Source organism: Cyclopterus lumpus, chromosome 23, assembly GCF_009769545.1.
Source record: "Cyclopterus lumpus isolate fCycLum1 chromosome 23, fCycLum1.pri, whole genome shotgun sequence".
NCBI lineage: Eukaryota > Metazoa > Chordata > Actinopteri > Perciformes > Cyclopteridae > Cyclopterus > Cyclopterus lumpus.
Window position 1 is genome coordinate 13,121,088 of NC_046988.1, and position 19,083 is coordinate 13,140,170.

At 44.3% G+C, this 19,083-nt stretch overlaps 1 protein-coding gene across 1 annotated transcript; it reads right to left on the reverse strand.

The window, feature by feature from the left end:
• On the reverse strand, positions 1-18,018 carry hgfa (hepatocyte growth factor a). The gene is made up of 18 exons (XM_034526408.1): positions 17,955-18,018; positions 13,795-13,954; positions 13,537-13,649; positions 12,755-12,869; positions 9,425-9,567; positions 9,172-9,292; positions 8,920-9,038; positions 6,372-6,543; positions 6,040-6,173; positions 5,000-5,093; positions 3,707-3,846; positions 2,415-2,447; positions 2,095-2,203; positions 1,933-2,007; positions 898-1,035; positions 676-782; positions 416-549; positions 1-177 (listed from the first exon to the last, which is right to left on the reverse strand). Exons 1-18 carry the CDS (start codon positions 18,016-18,018, stop codon positions 1-3), a joined length of 2,148 nt encoding a protein of 715 aa, XP_034382299.1.
• Positions 18,019-19,083: the final 1,065 nt, after the last annotated feature.

Sequence of the window (19,083 nt, forward strand, 5' to 3'; positions counted from 1 at the left end):
TCAGTTCCTCTCCAAACTGGGGTACAGTTTGAACACTTTGTATATCCACTCCGAGTAGAAGGCCACGTTGACGAAAAGCGCGGGCTGGGACGAGGCGCATTTCGTCCTTTGGATGCTCACGCCGACGATGACTTTGCGCTCGTGTTCCTGGCAGACCAACGGGCCGCCATTGTCTTTCTGCGAGAAAACACAGGAAGGGACGACACTTCAGAGAGACGCCAAGGACACTATACGGCATTTGTATATGTTCAATTCAGTTATGAAATAAAATGCTTATACAAAAAGGCTCAAAAAGCCATTTAACCCTCATTGGTTTCTGATTTTTTAGATATTCTTTGACGTCTTTAGGTCAGTCAAGACTATTTATTTCAGCAGTTCCAGTGAAAACTGGCCATCTAGATGTTATTGTTCTTACATCACACACGCCTTCTCCTCTCTTGCCGCCGGCACATATTCGGCTTTCCCCGGCGTCCCCTTTGATTTGAGAGCACATGTCATTGTTGACCATGGGCATGGTCAAAGCGTTCAGCGCCTCGTCGTAGCCCGTGTCTGAACAGAGACAGATATGCAAGTGTATTAGTTTAGACGTTACCGATATCGTTTTTTGGTTTCGTTTTGAAGGATGGTTAAAAATGCCAAAAGTGGCGTGGAATATGGGAGAAAGAAAGGCAGTACTTTTGGTTTCCCCCCATCCGTACATGGTGCAGTTGGTGCCCTCGGTGATGTGGCACTCTTTTACTGGAAGATGAATGGTGGAGGCGCCTTCAGACACCGGGGCAGGACTGGAACAGACAGCTATAGTCATTAATTTACGGTCAAAATAAAGCACGTGGACACAAAATACGTCAAACGTGCACTCGTTGTGCTCAAACAGGAGGAGGGGTTGAGTCGACTCACTCTTCTAGTTTCAGCATCACCAGGTTGGATCCTTCTGGGCCGCAGATCAGGCGAGAGATGCGCAGTCTCGGGTGGCTCGAGGATTCATTGAGGTGGCGCAGACCAACCTGCACACTGTAGTCCTTGAGATCTGGAACGCTGAGGACCACAAGGACCAGGATGTAAGTTGCAAACCTATTGCTACTCAAAGGAGTGGGAAACCGGGACTTGAGACTTAAAAAACGTTAAGCCTGCATTACAAACTGGATGTGAGGGGTGTCCTAATGAAATATGTTGCATTCTGGGAAAAGTAGTCTCTAGTGTTATTAGAGCTCGACACAAAGTAGAGGCTAAAAGTCAGGAGGGTACCCTATGAGTACCATGTGCCTCTTGCTTTGACCTACAGGGATCTCATTATTATTAAGTTAACACGCTCTCTTTTTTTTTTCTTCGTTAGCCTTTATTAGATATTATATTAAAGTCAATATTATAAGTAGGCTACAATTATCAGAACAATATGAATGTTCAGGCTCCCTCATGTGGCTTAAACATGTACTGCAGATATAAATGTAACAAATTGAATTAAATGATTGGGGCGACCCTAATAAAGTCCCCCGCCCAGACTTCGGGAATGACTGCTCGACAGCAACGTGATCGAAACAACTTTAACACTTTAAAAAGTAATATGTTATTTCTATTGCTCAACAACATGACAGGCATAAGCAAGACACAAAGCAAAGCGGACCACCTTTTTGCATACCATATGTTATACACACACACAACTGTACATAGAGATAGGGACATTTTCTTTAAAGCCACTTCAGATGTAGAGATACTCAATGCATACGACACACAACTGCACAAGTTAAAAAGATCTGCAGACCAAACCATTCTGTTCCATGTCTCAGGGCAGGCCTGTCATGGAGCAACCGTCATCCTACATCTGCACTTTTAACAATATTAAAAAAAAAAAAGGAGGGTAGCAGGAAAAGACGACTTAGAGAGATGGAGTAAACGGAAGAGGTAAACGAGAGACAGATTTGGTTAAAGTCCTACCAGGAGGTGAAGCACTGTTGGTCTGTCAAAATCCAATCCTCTCTGATCAAGGAGCCCCCGCACAAATGAACCTTCCTAAGAAGATTGAAGAAGAATATGTTCCATTACATTGATGAATGGATTTTACATTTAGTTTAAAAACACAGATGTACAATGACTTACTCTCTTTGGATGCTGACAACCCAGCTGCCGTCTGTACCTCGCACTTGGTGTCCTCCAACAATTCTGGTGTTTATGTGCACAAAGCACGATATCTTGGGTCCAGTTAAAGCTAAAAGAGAAGACGTGTTTTACGCTGCGTGTTGGATGGATGCATCGGGTACATTTAAAAATGGGAAAATCATTGAAGGAAACCATGAAATCCGATTTGTTGGGTCTACATGACACAGACGGATTTGATAAAAAGGAAAAAGGGACGAGATTTGAGATAAGAGGAAGATGGCTAGACTGGTAAAAGCCTGATAAGCCAAAGTGATACTCACTGTTCGGTTGAGGAGCCACGGTAGCCGATTCACCTGATAGAAGTAAAGAAAAGCACAAAAGTAAGGAGAGACCCCACGGCAGCAGGACATTATTTAGACCACTCGGCCATACGTGGACACAAACGGCATGAAACCTTGTTGAAAAAGACACCCTTCTTCACTTTATAAAGACTTATCTCTGAATCATTGTTGGAGGCTATGACGGTCAGTAACCGCGGGCAAATAAATTTGCTCAAGACCTTTTAAAAAAAAAAAACTACAAAAAAATTTACTTCACGGAAGATATGTTTTACATTATGGAAATGATTCTGCAGCCATTTGAGAGAGGCTCTTCGGTGGGGCCATATTGAAACCAGCTGAGGAAAAACGTTGCGTCGGACCGCTCGAGCGTGTGTTTTCTCCAATAAAAAAAAAAAAAAAAAAGAATGGCTGCAGAGGCCTGCATTCGTTTGATGTTTGTGCATCGCGTATTCACTGCCAATTGCAGAAAACCGCGGCTAACGGATTGTGTAAACCACCAGCCGAGCTGAACAACACTGTCGTCGTCTTCAACAATATTAAATGCCATTTTAAAACACAAATGCAGTCTGAAAGGCTCGTGAGATACTTCTTTCTTATTTTTTGGGACATTTTAGCAGGAGAAAGCCTCTACAACGTTCCGCCGTTGTTGTTGTAATATGTTCACATACTTCCCCCTATTGTTCATTAGCTTCATGGCACACGTTGCAAACAAGCTAACTTCCGACTACGCTCACAGGAACACGCAGGACATGTGGTAGCCGCCATGTGCGCTTTCAATTGTAGGAATTTGCAAATTCACGTTGTCATTAACGGCCTTTTCACTTTTGACGTCAAGCTTTGATCTTTTTCTGAATGGCCTTGAAGGAACAGTTCAGCAATTTTTTTGCCGAGAGTTTGATGAGAAGACGGATGCCACTGTCTGGAGGATACATATGAAGCTACAGCCGGTAGCCGGTTAGCTTAGCATAAAGACAGGAAACAGGTGGAAACAGCTTGCCTGGCTCTATTCAAATGTAACAGAGTCCACATACCAGCAACTCCAAAGCTCACCAATTAACATGTTGTATCTTGTTTTCTTTGATTACGCACAAAAAGTGTAAAAGCGATAAATTGTAGTTTTGCGTCCTTGCGCTAAGCTACGCGGCACACATTTACCACACGGACGTGAGATTGGTTTTGACTTTCTCATTCAACTCGTTAAGAAAGTGCATAATATCCAACCGACACAACACAGATGCATCTACTGCTACCAGGTTGATGACGTCACTCACAGTGCTTCAGCCTGCAGTAGTCCCAGGCCAAACGGTTATTTGGATTGGTGTAACACCAGGGGCCATGTTTGTCCCGGTCCGGGTTCCGGCAGTAGTTCTTCACCAGCCCTACATGGGATTCTGTAGAGTGAGAATCCCCTCTGTAAAACAAACAAATACAGATTCTCATAATCCATTTGTTATTTCTCACAGTGTATCAGAACTAACACTGGGCCTCATGAAGATTCATACACACTCTTGCACTCTTAAAACACAAGAGCAAATGCATGCATGGAGGGGCACACACACACACACACACACACACACACACACACATCATCATGCACATACAGTGCATACACACTAAGTAACCATGTTATGCCTGGAAAGTTTGACTCTGGCTTTCATATAGTGCAATGAATCCTCTGCATTTGCTGCACAGAGCCCGTAGAAGGAAACGCAAGAGTTTTGTGAAGGGTACACATGGGAGTATGAAAGTATGCACTCTAAGTATTCGGCAGGACTCAGACCAGCAGGGGCCACATCCTCTACGGAGCGATTTGGTTGTGCTCCCGATTTGTAGGAATTCACATTTAATTGCAAGTCTTTTTGCAATGTTCCACTTGGCTGTGAGAGAGTTAGAAGCGTCATCTTCTCAGATATCCCAAAAATCACTCTGCAAGAATTTGGAACACACGCACACAACAATAATACTAAGCGATGGCCGACAATTTGTCAGGAGGTGAAGATAATTCCACTTCCCAGGAGAATGTTAAACAAGCTGTGGCTCTCAGCAGTTTTTCCTGGGATGACCCTTGACCTCGAGCGGGGTAGACTCGCTGGCTGCAGTCTATGTGAGGGAGCTGATTGGCTTTGATCTACTTTCCTCAGAAAGCACTTCCTGGGGGCCAGGGGTCGACTCTGGAACATGTCCATCTGTCTGTGCCATTTTGGCTTTTAAAATTCCTGTAAATTAAGTAATTCTAACAGCCCGACTTAAGCATGAAGCAACAACACTGGAGTGGGCAACCTCTCCGTCGGGATGGGTCACTTGGAGAGCACCCCAGGGTTTCCTCTCGTCAGTTAGATGAATAATAATTGGGCCCGGTTGACCTCTGAGGAACCACTGATTTCCTCTCGCTGTTTGTTTTCACTGCTTAGCTTCATTCATATGAGAGGGATTTTTTTTCGTCATCAACAAACACTCATCAAGGGAGCTGAAAAGAATGGCATTCTCTCTAAGAAACATCTCCAGTGTTTCCCACTGCAGCCCAAAACAACACATTTACTGAGCAGAATAAACCACTCTGGTACCTGTTTATGTGATTCGACCAGTCTGCGCAGGGAATACCGGATCGAGTTATGGATAAAGTGCCCCGATATGTCTCCCCGTTGTCTTCATAACACTCTGAGGAAGAAACAGATATTATTATTTCAGTCCCATCTTGTTAAATATTCCCAGGAGAGCATTGGATTACTCAGCCCCGGCAGTTTCTCAAACACTTAAATGCAATGATTGGGTGAGTGACTGTGATTTGGGTGGTGGCTGCCTTTCTCATGGATGCAAACATAACATAATTTCAAGTTCAGATTCAGTAACAAAAATACGAGCTGAAGTGGACATTTCTCTGTAAATGTAAAGCTGAGAAAAAGTGGAAATTATAGATTTTCTTTAATGAAATGCTGCCTAGTGGATAGGAGCAAAAGTGTCTCTGTAACTCCACTTTGCTAAAAAAAAATGATATGCCTTTTGAAGCGCTTGTTGTTTTATATGTCAATCATATTATAAAGAAATATATAAATATATTAGATTATTGGACAAGATATTTGCTATTTATTTTAAATATATTGCTGAGAAAACACTGGTAGTCTTTTATGGATAGTTTGATATTTTGGGAAATAGAGATAATTAGGATTTAAAAAAATTTAAAAAATCATTCCCACTCATGGTATGTATGGTAAATATGTTGCTCAAGCCACCAGTTAGCTTAGCTTAGCATGCAGACTGGGAACAGGGGGAAACAGTTAGCCTAGTTGTGTCTAAAGGTAACACAATGTGACAAACAAGCACCTCTGAAGCTCATTAATTAAACACATTATATACAGTATTGTTATATTTACTGCTTCAAGACATAACACATTCCTTAGTAAGCTGGGAGGTACTAACAGGCAGATTTCCTTACCTCTGGACAGAAGTTATTTCCCCCTCCTTAAAGCCTTTGTGCAAGGCACAGCTAACTAGCTGCAGGTTCTAGCCGCATATTTACCATGACAGCGATATACACCCGTCTAAACCCTTTGGACAACAATGAAAACAATATATTTCCCCAGGTGAAAATCCTCCAGTCATTTACCTATTTTTTGCGTGGCCTCAGCGTCACACCTGGGGATGTGGGTGCAGTTGGCTATCCTTTGACTGGGGTCTGTAGTGAAGCACCACGGGTGATCTGCACCATCGGGGTTACGGCAGTAGTTCTCGCTGAGGTCTCTATAACACATACACAAACTGCACAGTAAATGATGGTGCTCGTGCATTTTTTTTTTTACAGCAAAGCTATCACTTTATGTGTCACATGTTTGGCATTTCAACAGTCAAACGCACAACGGGAACAAATCATATCCTTGACACGGCAGGGATAATCGAACGCGAGCTGCCAGGGGGCCCCGCGAGTCAGACTTTACTCACTTGCATTTGAAGTTCTGAGGAAGAAAGGAGTGGTTATGGGGCGACTGGGAGTCCCACCGCTGACATGTCACACCCTCTGGAGTGACATTCATTATGCCTCGGTAATCTTTCCCCTTTCCCTGGACACAGGATGTTGTTACATTGACATCTGTGTCCTCGCTTGTGTCCAAATCTAGAGTAAAGAAAGAAAGAAAGAAAAAAGACATCGACATTGTAATTTAGATTTCTAAAGCGAATGAGATTTTAGGAGGGAGATGTTAACCCTCAGAAGAATGTGTAATGTTCAAGCTAGAGAAAAGATGATCAAAAACCAGTAGCGACCCGCCTCAACTGCGATAGCAAACTTTATGTGTATTCATAACACCACATTCTTGCACGTAGGGGACACTCACAATAATATGCGGTTATTTAACTTGCCGACAGGCACACGATGTCGCAGGTTGTTTTAAGAAAGAAAAAAGAAAAAATGTTTTTATGATGTTAAAAAAAAAGCCTCAACATTAAACATTTCTGTTCATGTTTATTGGCAGCGCGACCAAAAGATATCACGACCGAGCCGGTCGGGGGGCAACTTTATCCTGCCGGAATAAAACTATTCCAAACATCTTCAGATGGAATTCTGCTTTTCGGCGGCGCAGGGATGGAAGTGCACGGGGAGCGACTTCTCCCCTCTGGATTTCTGTCTCTGTTTCTTTAGCCTTTGACAAATGAGATGGGAGCGACGGAGGAGGAAAGGGAATGTTTTTGAGGCAGGAATGAGAAGGCGGATGAAAAAAAAAAAAGAGTGATTCTTTGGCTTGATGTAAGACATGCCAGTGTCTGTGAGCGCGGCGTTGTACAGGTCAGCGGTTTTTATCTTTCTAAAAAAAAAAAAAGGGCAGGCATTGAGGGATGCGCACATCTGGACAAATGCAGATCCCCCCCCCCCCCCCCCCGCCCTCGCTGTAAATCACGACGTGGACTGAAAGGTACATGTGTGTAAGTGTCTGACAGAGACAAAGATGCTCCGTGTGTTTGAGCGCGTGGGGATGTTTCATTGTGCGTTCAAAAAGAAGAATATTCAGAATAAATTCTTCTTGGCGTCCATTCTTTATCTTTTGCCTCCGTCTTTTGTTTGACGCATGAAGGCTAAAGTTATCTAAAGTGCAAACTCTGTGAACCTCGGCCCAAATACGATATGCCTCAAGTGAGGTTATACTGTTAATCCCCTCAACATATTTGTCTAAATGTTTTTTTTTGAATATATATACACAAAACCGGGCTGCAATTAGTGATTATTTTGAACGATGATTAATCTGTTTTGTTTTTTTACGATTAACCAGGTATTTGTTTTTTTCTAAAACATTGTGATGGTTTCCATTGCTTTTTTTGTTGATGCTGATATAAAACAGAGTCTTGGAGACGGAGACAGTTTCTCTCAATAAATAATAATCATCCTCAAACATTTTCAGTTGGATTGAGATCTGGCCTAAATATATAAATATATATATATACACACGATTCACATCATTTTCAAAGTGTACTCAAATCAAACCATTCATTTAGTGATCACTTGTGTCTGGTATCACAGCATCTGCATTGTTCTTTTATTGTGTCACTGATGGCCATGCGTCGCATCTCTGTATAAAAGCCTCTTATTGTAACACTTCATTTTACTGCCCCTTGCCATCTGTGAGTGGTCTCAGTAAAGCACTTCTGACTCTCTGAAGTCAGGCCCTTCCCTGTAGAAACAACCTATTTATTTAATAGGATTTGAAGCCACACACACACACACACACACACACACACACACACACACGAAACACCCAGCCAGGTAAACAAAAGCCTTATGACTCTGGGACTCTTTCTTACTCTTTTCACCGCAACTCCCTGTATGTAGCACCCCCCCCCCCCCCCCCCCCTGGACCCACTAGCCGGCAGTACCGAATCGGAGTCTGCCTGTCCAAAAACCAAGCACGAGATCCTCACCGCCGTGTCAAACTTGTAGACGTTGAGAAGAAATAGCAAACTACTAGAATAAGTCGTATGCCTCCACCAACCAGTCGTGTTGCAGTCCACATCCGTGTCTGGCCGACAGCGGATGAAGAAGAGGTCACGGCGACCTTTGAGCTTCGACGGCCGACATTGGAATCAGCTCATCCATCAGTCGAGGTGGGTGTGTTTCCGCAAAAATTGGAAGAAATTAGCCGGGGGTGTTTCTGAGATATCGCAACCGCGAGAGTGGGACGAATGAGGTCCCAGTGATCTCGACCTTTGACCACCAAATTCTACTCAGTTCAGGTCGTCCGTGAGTGCAAGTGGACATTTGTGCCAAATTCACTGGGGAGGTATTGCGTTCACGGGAATGGGACCGACGTTGAGGTCGCAGTGACCCTTGACCACCAAAACCTAATCCAGGTGGACGTTTGGGCCAAATTAAAAAAAATTTTTTAAAAAAAACCTCCCTGCAGACGATCCTCTGGCTGGGGCATAAACATCAGTAAAACAATCATTTGGTTTTAAGTTAATCTGTTGAAGGCCCAACCACAAAGACTAGATAGGCTCTTACCACACACAGTGATGTTGCAATACTCCCACGGAGTTTTTGGGTTCAAGGTGTAGCACCAGGGACGAAGACGATCGTCTGGGTTACGACAGTAGTTGTCTCTTAAATCTCTGTGCCGATACCTGAGAGGAGAAAGAAAGAATTTGTGAGTGGTTAGGTCTACCACGCCTGAGTATTAGCATCAGTTATTTAAGCATCTGTCATGGGTGTGGCCGCAGGAAAGGTTAGTGTGTGATTATCAGCTTTGCGGCCTACTTTTTGGTCTGGAAGTGGTGTTTGTTGGGCTTCCTCGAGTCCCACCTCTGGCACTCCTTGCCGCTCTCCGTATGGTCAAGTTGGCCCCGGTAATCTTCCCCATTACAGGTCATGCAGACATCTGTCAAAAAGGAAACGGCCGTCATCGAGACTTCTTTTTCCTCCGGTAATCGATGCAAAAAAAAAAAGACCCCCAAAAAAAACAAAACGTACGACTTCAAAAAGGAAAATGAAGCGATGTCGTTCGTCTTACCCTCTGAACACCGCGGTATGCCACACTCCTCGGCCCGTACGTTGGGGTCTGTGGTGTAGCACCACGGACCGCCGGGATCGTTGTTGGGATTCCGACAGAAGTTCTCCCTCAGGTCTTGCGTTGGGTACCGATCGGGATAAAACCTACCGGGGAGTAGACAGACATTATTAAACGTGTTAACTGATACTGTAAGCTGTGTAAATACATTCGAGGGAGTACGTGCACACTTGGCTGCTCCAGTGGTGTATACAGTACCATACCTGGCTCCTGAGCGCTCTCAGTAACAAACCAAATAAAAAAAAAAAAAAGGACATTAAAATAGAAAAGGTTCATTCTGAGAGTTGCCAGGTCACATTCTCAAATCCTTAAATAACCAGTCACCTAAATCCTATGCAAAGCAAGTCATCAATATTTCTTCGGGTTTGCACCTTTTACATGATCGCCTTACCGACTCCTACCATATCCCAGCTCCCTCATGTGTGAAGCAGCCAGACTCCGTCACAGCACAGTAACCTCCAACAGCACATAACACTGCTACGAACCACTTGGAGCAGACCAAGCGGGTCTTTTGCTGGCAGAACTTTGAACACATTTAAACCTAATCCCTCTCCGTCATCTGCAACAAGCGACTGTAAAGAACCTGGCCAGTGCAAACATATGGGATGTAACAACGAGGAGCGGCATGGGACCCCCAGACTAAATGAACAGTGTGTGAAATCCGTCTTCCGTCAGGGCCAGGATGATGAAAAGCTGGCATGTCAGCACCCCCCTGATCCATGCCGACCGCGTTCCCCCCCCCCCCCCTCCCACCAAGAGAGACGGAGTGGGAAGACAGGAGCAACAGTTGTGGTCGCAGGAGACAAGTGAGAAAAAAAAACAAGTGCTTAAAAAAAAACACACCAAAAAAAACGAGCGCTTCGAGGGGTTAATTGATGATGTAAAAAAAGAAACATATGCAGGTAAAGAACAAGAAAAAAGAAGAAAAGACCAGTCCACCCTCTCTCCAGCAGCTTGTCTGAATACACCACCCCAGACAATGACTCTTTTCTTGGGGGGGGGGGGGAGTCTGCTCCGCTCTCCCCTCTGTGCCCTGGGGCTTACGCAAGGCTGCTACACTAATGCACAACATCATTCAACACAGAACTAGAAGAAATTTCAGGCATGTTAAAAAAAAAAAAAAAATGTAAAAAAAAAAAGGGAGAAAGAAGAGGAAGTTCCCGAGCATCAGATGATGGTCTTAACTAAATAAAACAAATATGACAGAGTTAAGTCTATCAGCGGCATTTCATTTATGCGTGAAAACAAAACACTTGTTCCCCCTTTGTTGCAGCGGTCTGCCAAGAGCCCAGACCTCACATCTGTTGTGTGTAACTCACAAGCACAATACATTGCTATCAAGATAAAGTAGTCTTAATTTATAAATGGGATTACAAGGACCTTCATTTTAAAAAAAAAAGAGATGTTTGCATCTGGTGAGAGTGCGTAAAAGGCCACTGCATGGGAGCGAGTTATCCATAATGATGTTGCACTAACAGATGTTAGCCAGTTATTCATCTCCTTGCCAAAGTCTGCTCCCGCCGGAGCACAGACACACATGCTTCGCTCTCGGAGGCCGGCTAAACTTGGCTAGATTTTTTTGGGGGGATATCGCTAAAGATGAAATCTAGACCTGAAGCAACTGCTACAATGTCTCGTGCACCTGGAACAAAAAGAATGCAACGCCACAGGTTTCAGAAGGAACACAGGGTTTAGAGATTAGAGCACGTTGAGACATCGATAATTGATTTTAGGAGCAGGCTATACGACACCAGAAAATATATATATATATATATATATATATATATATTTTTAAATTGGGAAAATGCACCAATTCCAGAAGATCAGGAGCACTGCTTATAGATCCTTCTCTGTGAAGCTACATATTCACAACTCATTTCCAACCGTCTCAACTGGCCTTTGGTGGGTGCTTCGTATTCACCGACACCAGAGTGGTGGTGTCGAGTCCAACTCTCTGCAAGAGCTTTTCTCACTGACCTCCCATAGGAAAGTCCCGATGGGAATTCATAATTGTTATCCATTGTTGTTAATATGAACAGAAATGTTCCATTCAGTTCCTCTCTCCGTGCACGGCCGGCCACGAGCACACGATTTCTGTTCAGCGCCTCGTGTTCGAAAGAACTAAATATAGACAGCAGGTGGAAGTCCCATTCCTGGAAGGGAACCTCCTGAGAAATCACTCCTGGGCCCGCGGCGACCGGTCAAGCATGAAAATAATAGTTACCCGAGGCTCAAATGGTGCGTGGGTCATTAGGGTGGTAATTCTCAAAACAGCGGGACAGTCCCATGTTAGGTAACCCCCACAGTGGCACTAAATCTCCCTTAAGTAAAGCTCCCTCTGAACCCCTTTGATGGTTAAAAAGTTGCTGACAAGCCATCTGGGACGAGGACTGGGACCGCGTGTCAAATAAACAATGACAAAGGATTCCTAATGTGACGAGCTGCTTCTGGACGAATAGAGGAGGGCATCCGGGTTTATCGCTGTTTTTAATATTAGGTGTGTGTGGGGGGGGGGGGGGGGGGGAATCACTGAACTTGTATTTCTCTCAGTACGTCTGTGGCTTTGTGAGCTCAGCTGGACAACAGACAAAAACATGACTTCAGTCTATAAATGTTGTTCTCCCTCCTCACTCTGCCCTTCTTAATACACCGCGTGTCAACCCCCCCCCTCCCTCCACTCCCCTCCCGGCCGCAGTTAAAATGTCTCGCAACTAATGAGCGCCACTAACGAGATGCTGGCACCGAAACCGTCGTCAAAGCTTCACAGATCTCTGGCCTGGCTCGGAGCCGAGGGGAAAAACATCTTCGGGGACACACCTGATGTCCTGCAGTGCATTGGGGGAAAAAACAAAAACACACAGCCTTGATGGAGAGGACATCGCTCCATGTGTTGGAAGAAATCAGACTTATTTCTGGCTAAACATTCAACCGTCTTCGAGCCCCCCCCCCCCTGCCACCTTCCCTTAACCCCCCCCCCCCCCCCCCCCCCCCCCCCCGGGGTGCCACGGGGGGGGGGGGGGGGGGGGATTCGAGCATCTATAAATCAGCTGCTGAGGCCTGTTCAATATCAGACACAGAGAAATAGAAGGGAGCATCCGCGAAGGGTTGCGGAAGCCTTCAAGATTAGAGAAGCAGACTTTGAAGGCTGCTGGTTCAAATCTACAGAAATCTGCGGTTGGGAGGGGAGGGGATTAACACCGTCATCAAGCAAGGCACTGCATCCTCAAGTGCTTTTCGTACTCTTTTCCCGGTTCAAAAACGGAGAGGACTTACGTGTGTTCATTGATGTTATTATCGGTCCACGCTTGGCAAGTGATGTTCGACTTGGTCCAAGACCTCCTCCCTCTGTAGTTGTCCTTGGTGCCGATGATACACTCCCTGATGTAATCTAAGGAAGAGCAAAGAAAGAAAGCACTTGAAAAACATCCATTCATGCCCTCACTTCTACAAGTTGTCTCCGTGTACTCTTTGTGTTTCCCGTTGAATGCGCCGCGCGGCCAATTAAAAGTTGATTTGCGTCCCCTGCCTCGACCACCTGGAATGTATTTTCCCTGTATGGTAATTAGACTTTTTTTTTTTCAATTTTTTTTTTTTTTTACAGTGAGCGTTTTAGTATGCCCCGGCTCGTGTGTTATTCCCAAAACAGACAACTCCCTGAAGTTCATTAAATGTCACCGGGGGGTGGGGGGAGTTTCCTGTAAATTTTGCAGTAAATTCTAAAGTGCTAGATTCAACAGCCTGCACCGGAGAAAAGCCGGTGCGCAAGCAACTGTAAACACGATGATTTTTTTTGTTTTGTTTACACTTCTGTCCGCTACATGTTTATGTGCAAGACTCTTTCTCTCTCCCCCCCACTGGCGTGACTAAACAGCAGGGTGGGTGGTGAGCGGGAGGTTTTTTGGTCGCTTTTATTGTGTCAACAAGGGGGTGGAAAGAAAAAAAAAATTCCAAAAGCGCTTAAAAACAAATCTGCAAATCCCTCTGCACCTGAATGTTCTCATGAGAGAGAAAAAAAGAAGAGAAAAAACAAACACCAGAGGGCTTTTTACGCGTACCTTTCTTTTCATACAGGGTGAAGTCGACGTCGGCCTGCTTCTGCGCGCCGTGGGTGAAGCGGTCGAAGGGCAGCAAGTGGCATTTCCTGTTGTGCCGCTGAAAGTTGAAAGCCCTGTTGCCAACACACACACACACACACACACACACACACACACAGGAAGCGGTGGAGAGATGAGCAAAAAACGATAAAACGACCAAAAATATGTAAATACTGGGTCAACACAGGGGGGGAGGATACACAGAAAAAGGCGACTGACCTGCAGTTGAAGTTTTTCTTGACCTTCTTGCACTTGCGGGCGCAGTGTTCCTGCGACCGGCTGTTTCGCACCAGCGGCGGCTGAGGACAGTCCGTGCAAACCAGCCTGTGTCTTTCACTCTTTTCATACTTCTGTAACGACTGGTGAGTCCTACAAAATCCTGCCAAGGACACAAGGACGCGACATGTTAAATACGTGCTTTCAAGGCGGAGGCATTAGATGGGCTGGAAGGAGACGGGGCCCTGCCAACGCCTGCTATCTCACGGGGGAGTTATTACGACTTGTGACTCATTCGACGGTCTAAAGTCGACAAGTGGACAAGTGGCTTCGGGGCGACGTCTCCACCGTTTGACCGTGCGTACGCGTACGTGCCGCTACAGGGACCCGACGCCGACGGTAGGTTCGAGTTCGCCGCGGTGTCTCTGGCTTGAGGGCACGTGAGCCAGAAATGGCGTCATGGCCAAGTGAAAGTTACGCACGTCCAAATCCTTTTGTAACTAGGCGGACGAGACGGTAACCGATACCGGTGAAGGCAAATAACTTCAATTAAGAAGTAAGATAAGTAATACTTTTTTTAAATCAGCTAAATCCCAATGTTTAGGAGGGGTAATTCAACCTTTGTTTCATTAGAATATATACATCTTCTGCTAAATAATTGACTTAACAGGCGTGTTTTATAAAAAGGCGATGAAGTACGCCTACCGTATCGTCGGCTTTCAAGTGCAAAAAAAAATTGAAGAAAACCACATTTTTCTTTTTTGTGTCTCCTGCTTATTGACAAAGCATCAAACATCACTCAAACACTGGGAGAGACGGGGCCAAACATTTCACCGCTGTCAAGACGCCGCCGGCTGGAGAAGAAGAACTATTTTCCTTTTCGTTGCGTTCTCAGCGGTTTGACGATCTGAACGACACGAGGGAGGAACACCGGTACCAGCGGAGCAAAGATGACGTTATATTTCACCGTCACCGTATTTAAATAACCGGGTATCCAGGAGTCCGCGCAAGGGACAGTTTGCTCTCAGCCCAATATGCTCGTTATGAGCATCTGCTAGCACATCATACTGAAACGTCCCCCGTACAACTCCTTTTCTCTACATGCAGTGCTTTCGGATCAACTGGTCAAACCGAGGTAGCCGACTAGTTTATGTGTCAGGAAATTAGGGGAAGAAGTGCGTCCGGGTATCGAAAACTCAGCTCAAAGTGCTCCCAGGAACTCCGGCTTCCAACTGGGTGCTGCGGCTGCCTGAGAGATGCAGAATGGTAACCCGTGACGACGGCCAAGAGAGCAGAATGATGGCCATCCAACACGTCCAGTGTCTCTCTTGGGCGGAGATTTAAATGCTCATGAAAAGCGTGTATCTCATATTCAACTGCTTTCAGAAACTGCCACACATCTCAAAAACATGTGAACACTTGTCAGTCATGGGTCTGGGCAATATCGATATTGATGCATTATATATTGATGCAATATCAATATTGTGATAAGAGACAAAATAAGATCTGCGATTTTGATACTTTAGTATCCTAATGTGGCATGAAAAAAGCTGTTAAAAGGCTGCATTACAGTGAAGTATATCGTGTAGAAGCACCAATAGTCGTCCCGTTGAAATATTGATATGGAGGTATCGGGGCGTAAATAATGCGATATTTGAATTAATTTGTTTTTAGTAAGTGGATATACGTAATTTCAACAGTAACTTGCATGCATGCCATAAAAAGTCTCATCAGAACTCCGGCTGTTTAACTCCATGTGGGATCATTTATTCATTTTAGGGAACAAAACAAGGAACGCTTTGATGTCACGCGTCATTTCTGTTAACTTATTATAAATTATGTCCACGTTTTGTATCAACACGTACTAGAAAACCTACTGGAGAAATTGGAAAACTGCCACAGTTGGAAAAAGGACACAATAAATTATTTTTTTCTTTTTTGTTTGTCATCGACCTTTGTTGAGAGACATTTCTTAGTACATCAAAAGAGAATGACATCATTGCAAAGACGTAGCATAATACGACGTAGCATAAGACGTAGCATAATACGACATAAGAGCATAAGACGTAGCATAATACGTACAGTATGTATATACACATACATACAAATCATACACTTCTACTTACTGGAAAAAAAAGAAAAAAAGTGAAGAGCCCGTCCTGCAGGAGAATGGAGCTCTACTGTAAATGCTGTTCCACGAGCGCATTATGTGTTTAGTTACAATTGTTCACCGTTTTTTAATTTGGGAGGCAAGTGCGATGTAAATCACAGAGGGAAATCTCATGCTACCGAGTTACAGCTACACGCTCTCGTGCCAAGATCCGTCACGAGGCTCTGTGTGTGTGTGTATTTAGGATATTGTAAACTGTGTAGCGTTTAGAGGCTCCTCGTGGCTGAAAATGTTTTTTTTTTTGGGGGGGGAGGACTTGTTATTAATGTTTGGGCTCCACTGGACCACATCTGGCACTCATCATCGTGTTGTTACAGCCCTGATGTCTGGCCAGGCTGCTCAATTAGATTTCACTTAGTCTCTTCCTCTGCTCGCGGTCGGACTCCTCGCTATCTCCAAATCCCAAACATTTGCAGAAGTTGGGAGATTATAAAACCAAAAAACGTGCTCAATGGGCGAGTGTGAGAGAGGTGAGATTTAACGAGAAGAGGCAGCCGCGGCTTACGGGGAACGAGTTGGAGTGTCTAGTTTAGCTTAGAAAACGGAGATATAGGTGAGGTGAACGACCGGCACTCTGACCTTTCCTCAGAAAACTTCCACTTAGGTGCCCTTGAGCAAAGAAAGGAGGTGTCAGCTGGAGAAGTGTTTTAGTCAAAGCAGTCCTAGAAAACAGACTGCAAAGAATCAACTATTAATAATCACAAGATGTGTAAATGTCAAGGCAGCGTTGAGGGAAAAAAAAAAAAAACTCTATTACACGAAACAACAGGAAAGTAGCAGGTTAAAAGGTGTGCCTCATGTCTGGGAATTAAGCAGACATTACATCTGCTGCAGAACGCGCAAAATGTGGCTCAGCAGCCAGATGTTAACCCCCCCTTACACACACACACACACACACACACACACACACACACACCCCTTTTCTATCTCTCTACAGGGACAACCGCACAAATACCAGAGTCCTGGACCCGCGTTTTACTTTCCCCAAACTGCACGGAGGTCAGAGGTCAGGGTCGGCACCCCTGGAGGTGGCAACTATGGATTCAGTGCTTTACTTGTTGCCATGTCAACCGGGGGGGCGTATAGATCCTCTTTGGGCTTCACAAGAGGAAGGAGCGGCACTTTGAGATGCGCTTCGAGCGTGCGTTGTGCTGCGATATTAAACGTGAAGACATGCGCAGTGACGCAGAGAACGTCTGCTACTGAGAACAGGCAGAGCCGGCATTACGAGTTCAGACAAAACAAAATGTATAATCAATTGGTATCAATGGGTCAAAGTTTTGATAAACTGCCAACTTATTTTTTTTTAAAAAGGTGTCAAACAGCAAGACAGGGCTCATGATCAAGTTCAGGCGATGTCACTCAAGTTCAGTATCTGTAATACAAATGTACACGAGGCAGATAAAACAATATGCACATAAAAAAATTAAAAAAGACAAGCGCTGACTGGGAAACATCTAATTTGTTTTGCAATACGAGATATGGCATCTTAAATCTAGTTTGCCTACATTTCACACACACACGCACGCACGCACGCGCGCGCGTTTCTCACTTTGATGCACAAAGTGCAGAAAATAATGAATAAAATTATATTTTGATACGAGATCAAAATGAACTTCAGCAAGACATTGCAAAAAAAATTTTTTAAATAATCTCCCAAATAATAGGAGCTAAGGGAAGGAGTTCAGTAAAGTAAATTACAACCCATAATTATGTCGAATCGCAAGACGGGGATTGATGTCAAATTTATTTTGAAATCTCAGAAATGGTCAGCCAAACTTTTTCAAAACTTCTTTTTCAGTTTTCTATAATATATATTCTTGGCTTCTCACTTTGTGAGTGCACAGAGTGCATAACAAAAAAAAAATTTGTCTGCACAGACCCTCAAATTTGTACTTTTTGATATGAGAATGAAAATTAACTACATGCATATATATATGCCCATGCACACCCGTTTCCGCATCCCATAGGGCACAGCCCCTTCACGCCTTACCTGTGTTCAATACCGTGACCACAACACACAGCACAGCTTGGTAAATCCACACGTGTGTCCTCATGGTGAGGGGACTTGGCCGCAGGTTAGACTCCGGAGGATGAGTTCAGCGACAGTGTCGGTGTCGGAGTAAAGTCCAGAGAGGCTGATGAGCAGCACCAGACTGATTGCCCTCCTCGCGCAGCTGGCCCCTGTTCCAACCAACCACACGTCCTCGGTTCAACCCCCTTTCAGTCGGGTTCCGGCTCCTCTCTATCAGCGTCTCTCTCTCCTCACCGAGTGTCAAGTCCTGTGGACTAAGAAAAAAGCGGGACGACTTCCGGTTGTTATTTTCAAAGTAAAATCGGATGTGACTCACAAGCCAAAGGATCTGGATGTCAACGTTTTGATGCTATTTTATATGTGTCCATATATTGTCGACCCCCCCCCCCCAAAAAAAATCAATCCGAAAAAGCCCATTTATTAATCATACTTAATTAATTAATCAATACATATTGTCTGTGCAGCCCAAGATAGCCTATAGTTTCTTTACTTTCATCCCATAAAGCATACTTACTGGGGGGGGGGACGACGACTATGGGTGTATTAATCCACATTTGAAAATAGTTCCTAACTTACTTTTCCTAAAAACTAGAGTCAATCATCCGATTAAGAACGGCAGCCTGAGAGATAATCTGTATTAACACAAAAAACAACAAATTGTTTTAACTTTTTAGCATTGTTTTTAATTTTTCTAAAAGCATGCCGAATCAAGCGAGATTTTATTAATTAAACAAGTCAGACAGAATAAGCCGGCAGCGAGAGAATAATGGTCTGGTTGTTCTGTACCCCCCCACCCCTCCTCAAATGTGTGCAGCTTTAAAATTATTTAAAATAATCGAGTGATTTGCTTCATCCTCTAGAGCTTTCTTTTCAGCTATTAATTCATCAGATAGACCACTCTGATGAACTATCTGGTGAACTTTAAATTACTTGACAGCTTGTTGTGACTTACTACCTTCTGGTGTTGGCTTATTTACAATGATGACAAAAAACAACAACCTTTGACCTCTTCCACTAAGTTAATAACCTAACATTTAAAACTGCATGTTTGATTGCTTATTAGAATCCAGTGACCATATTAATGACT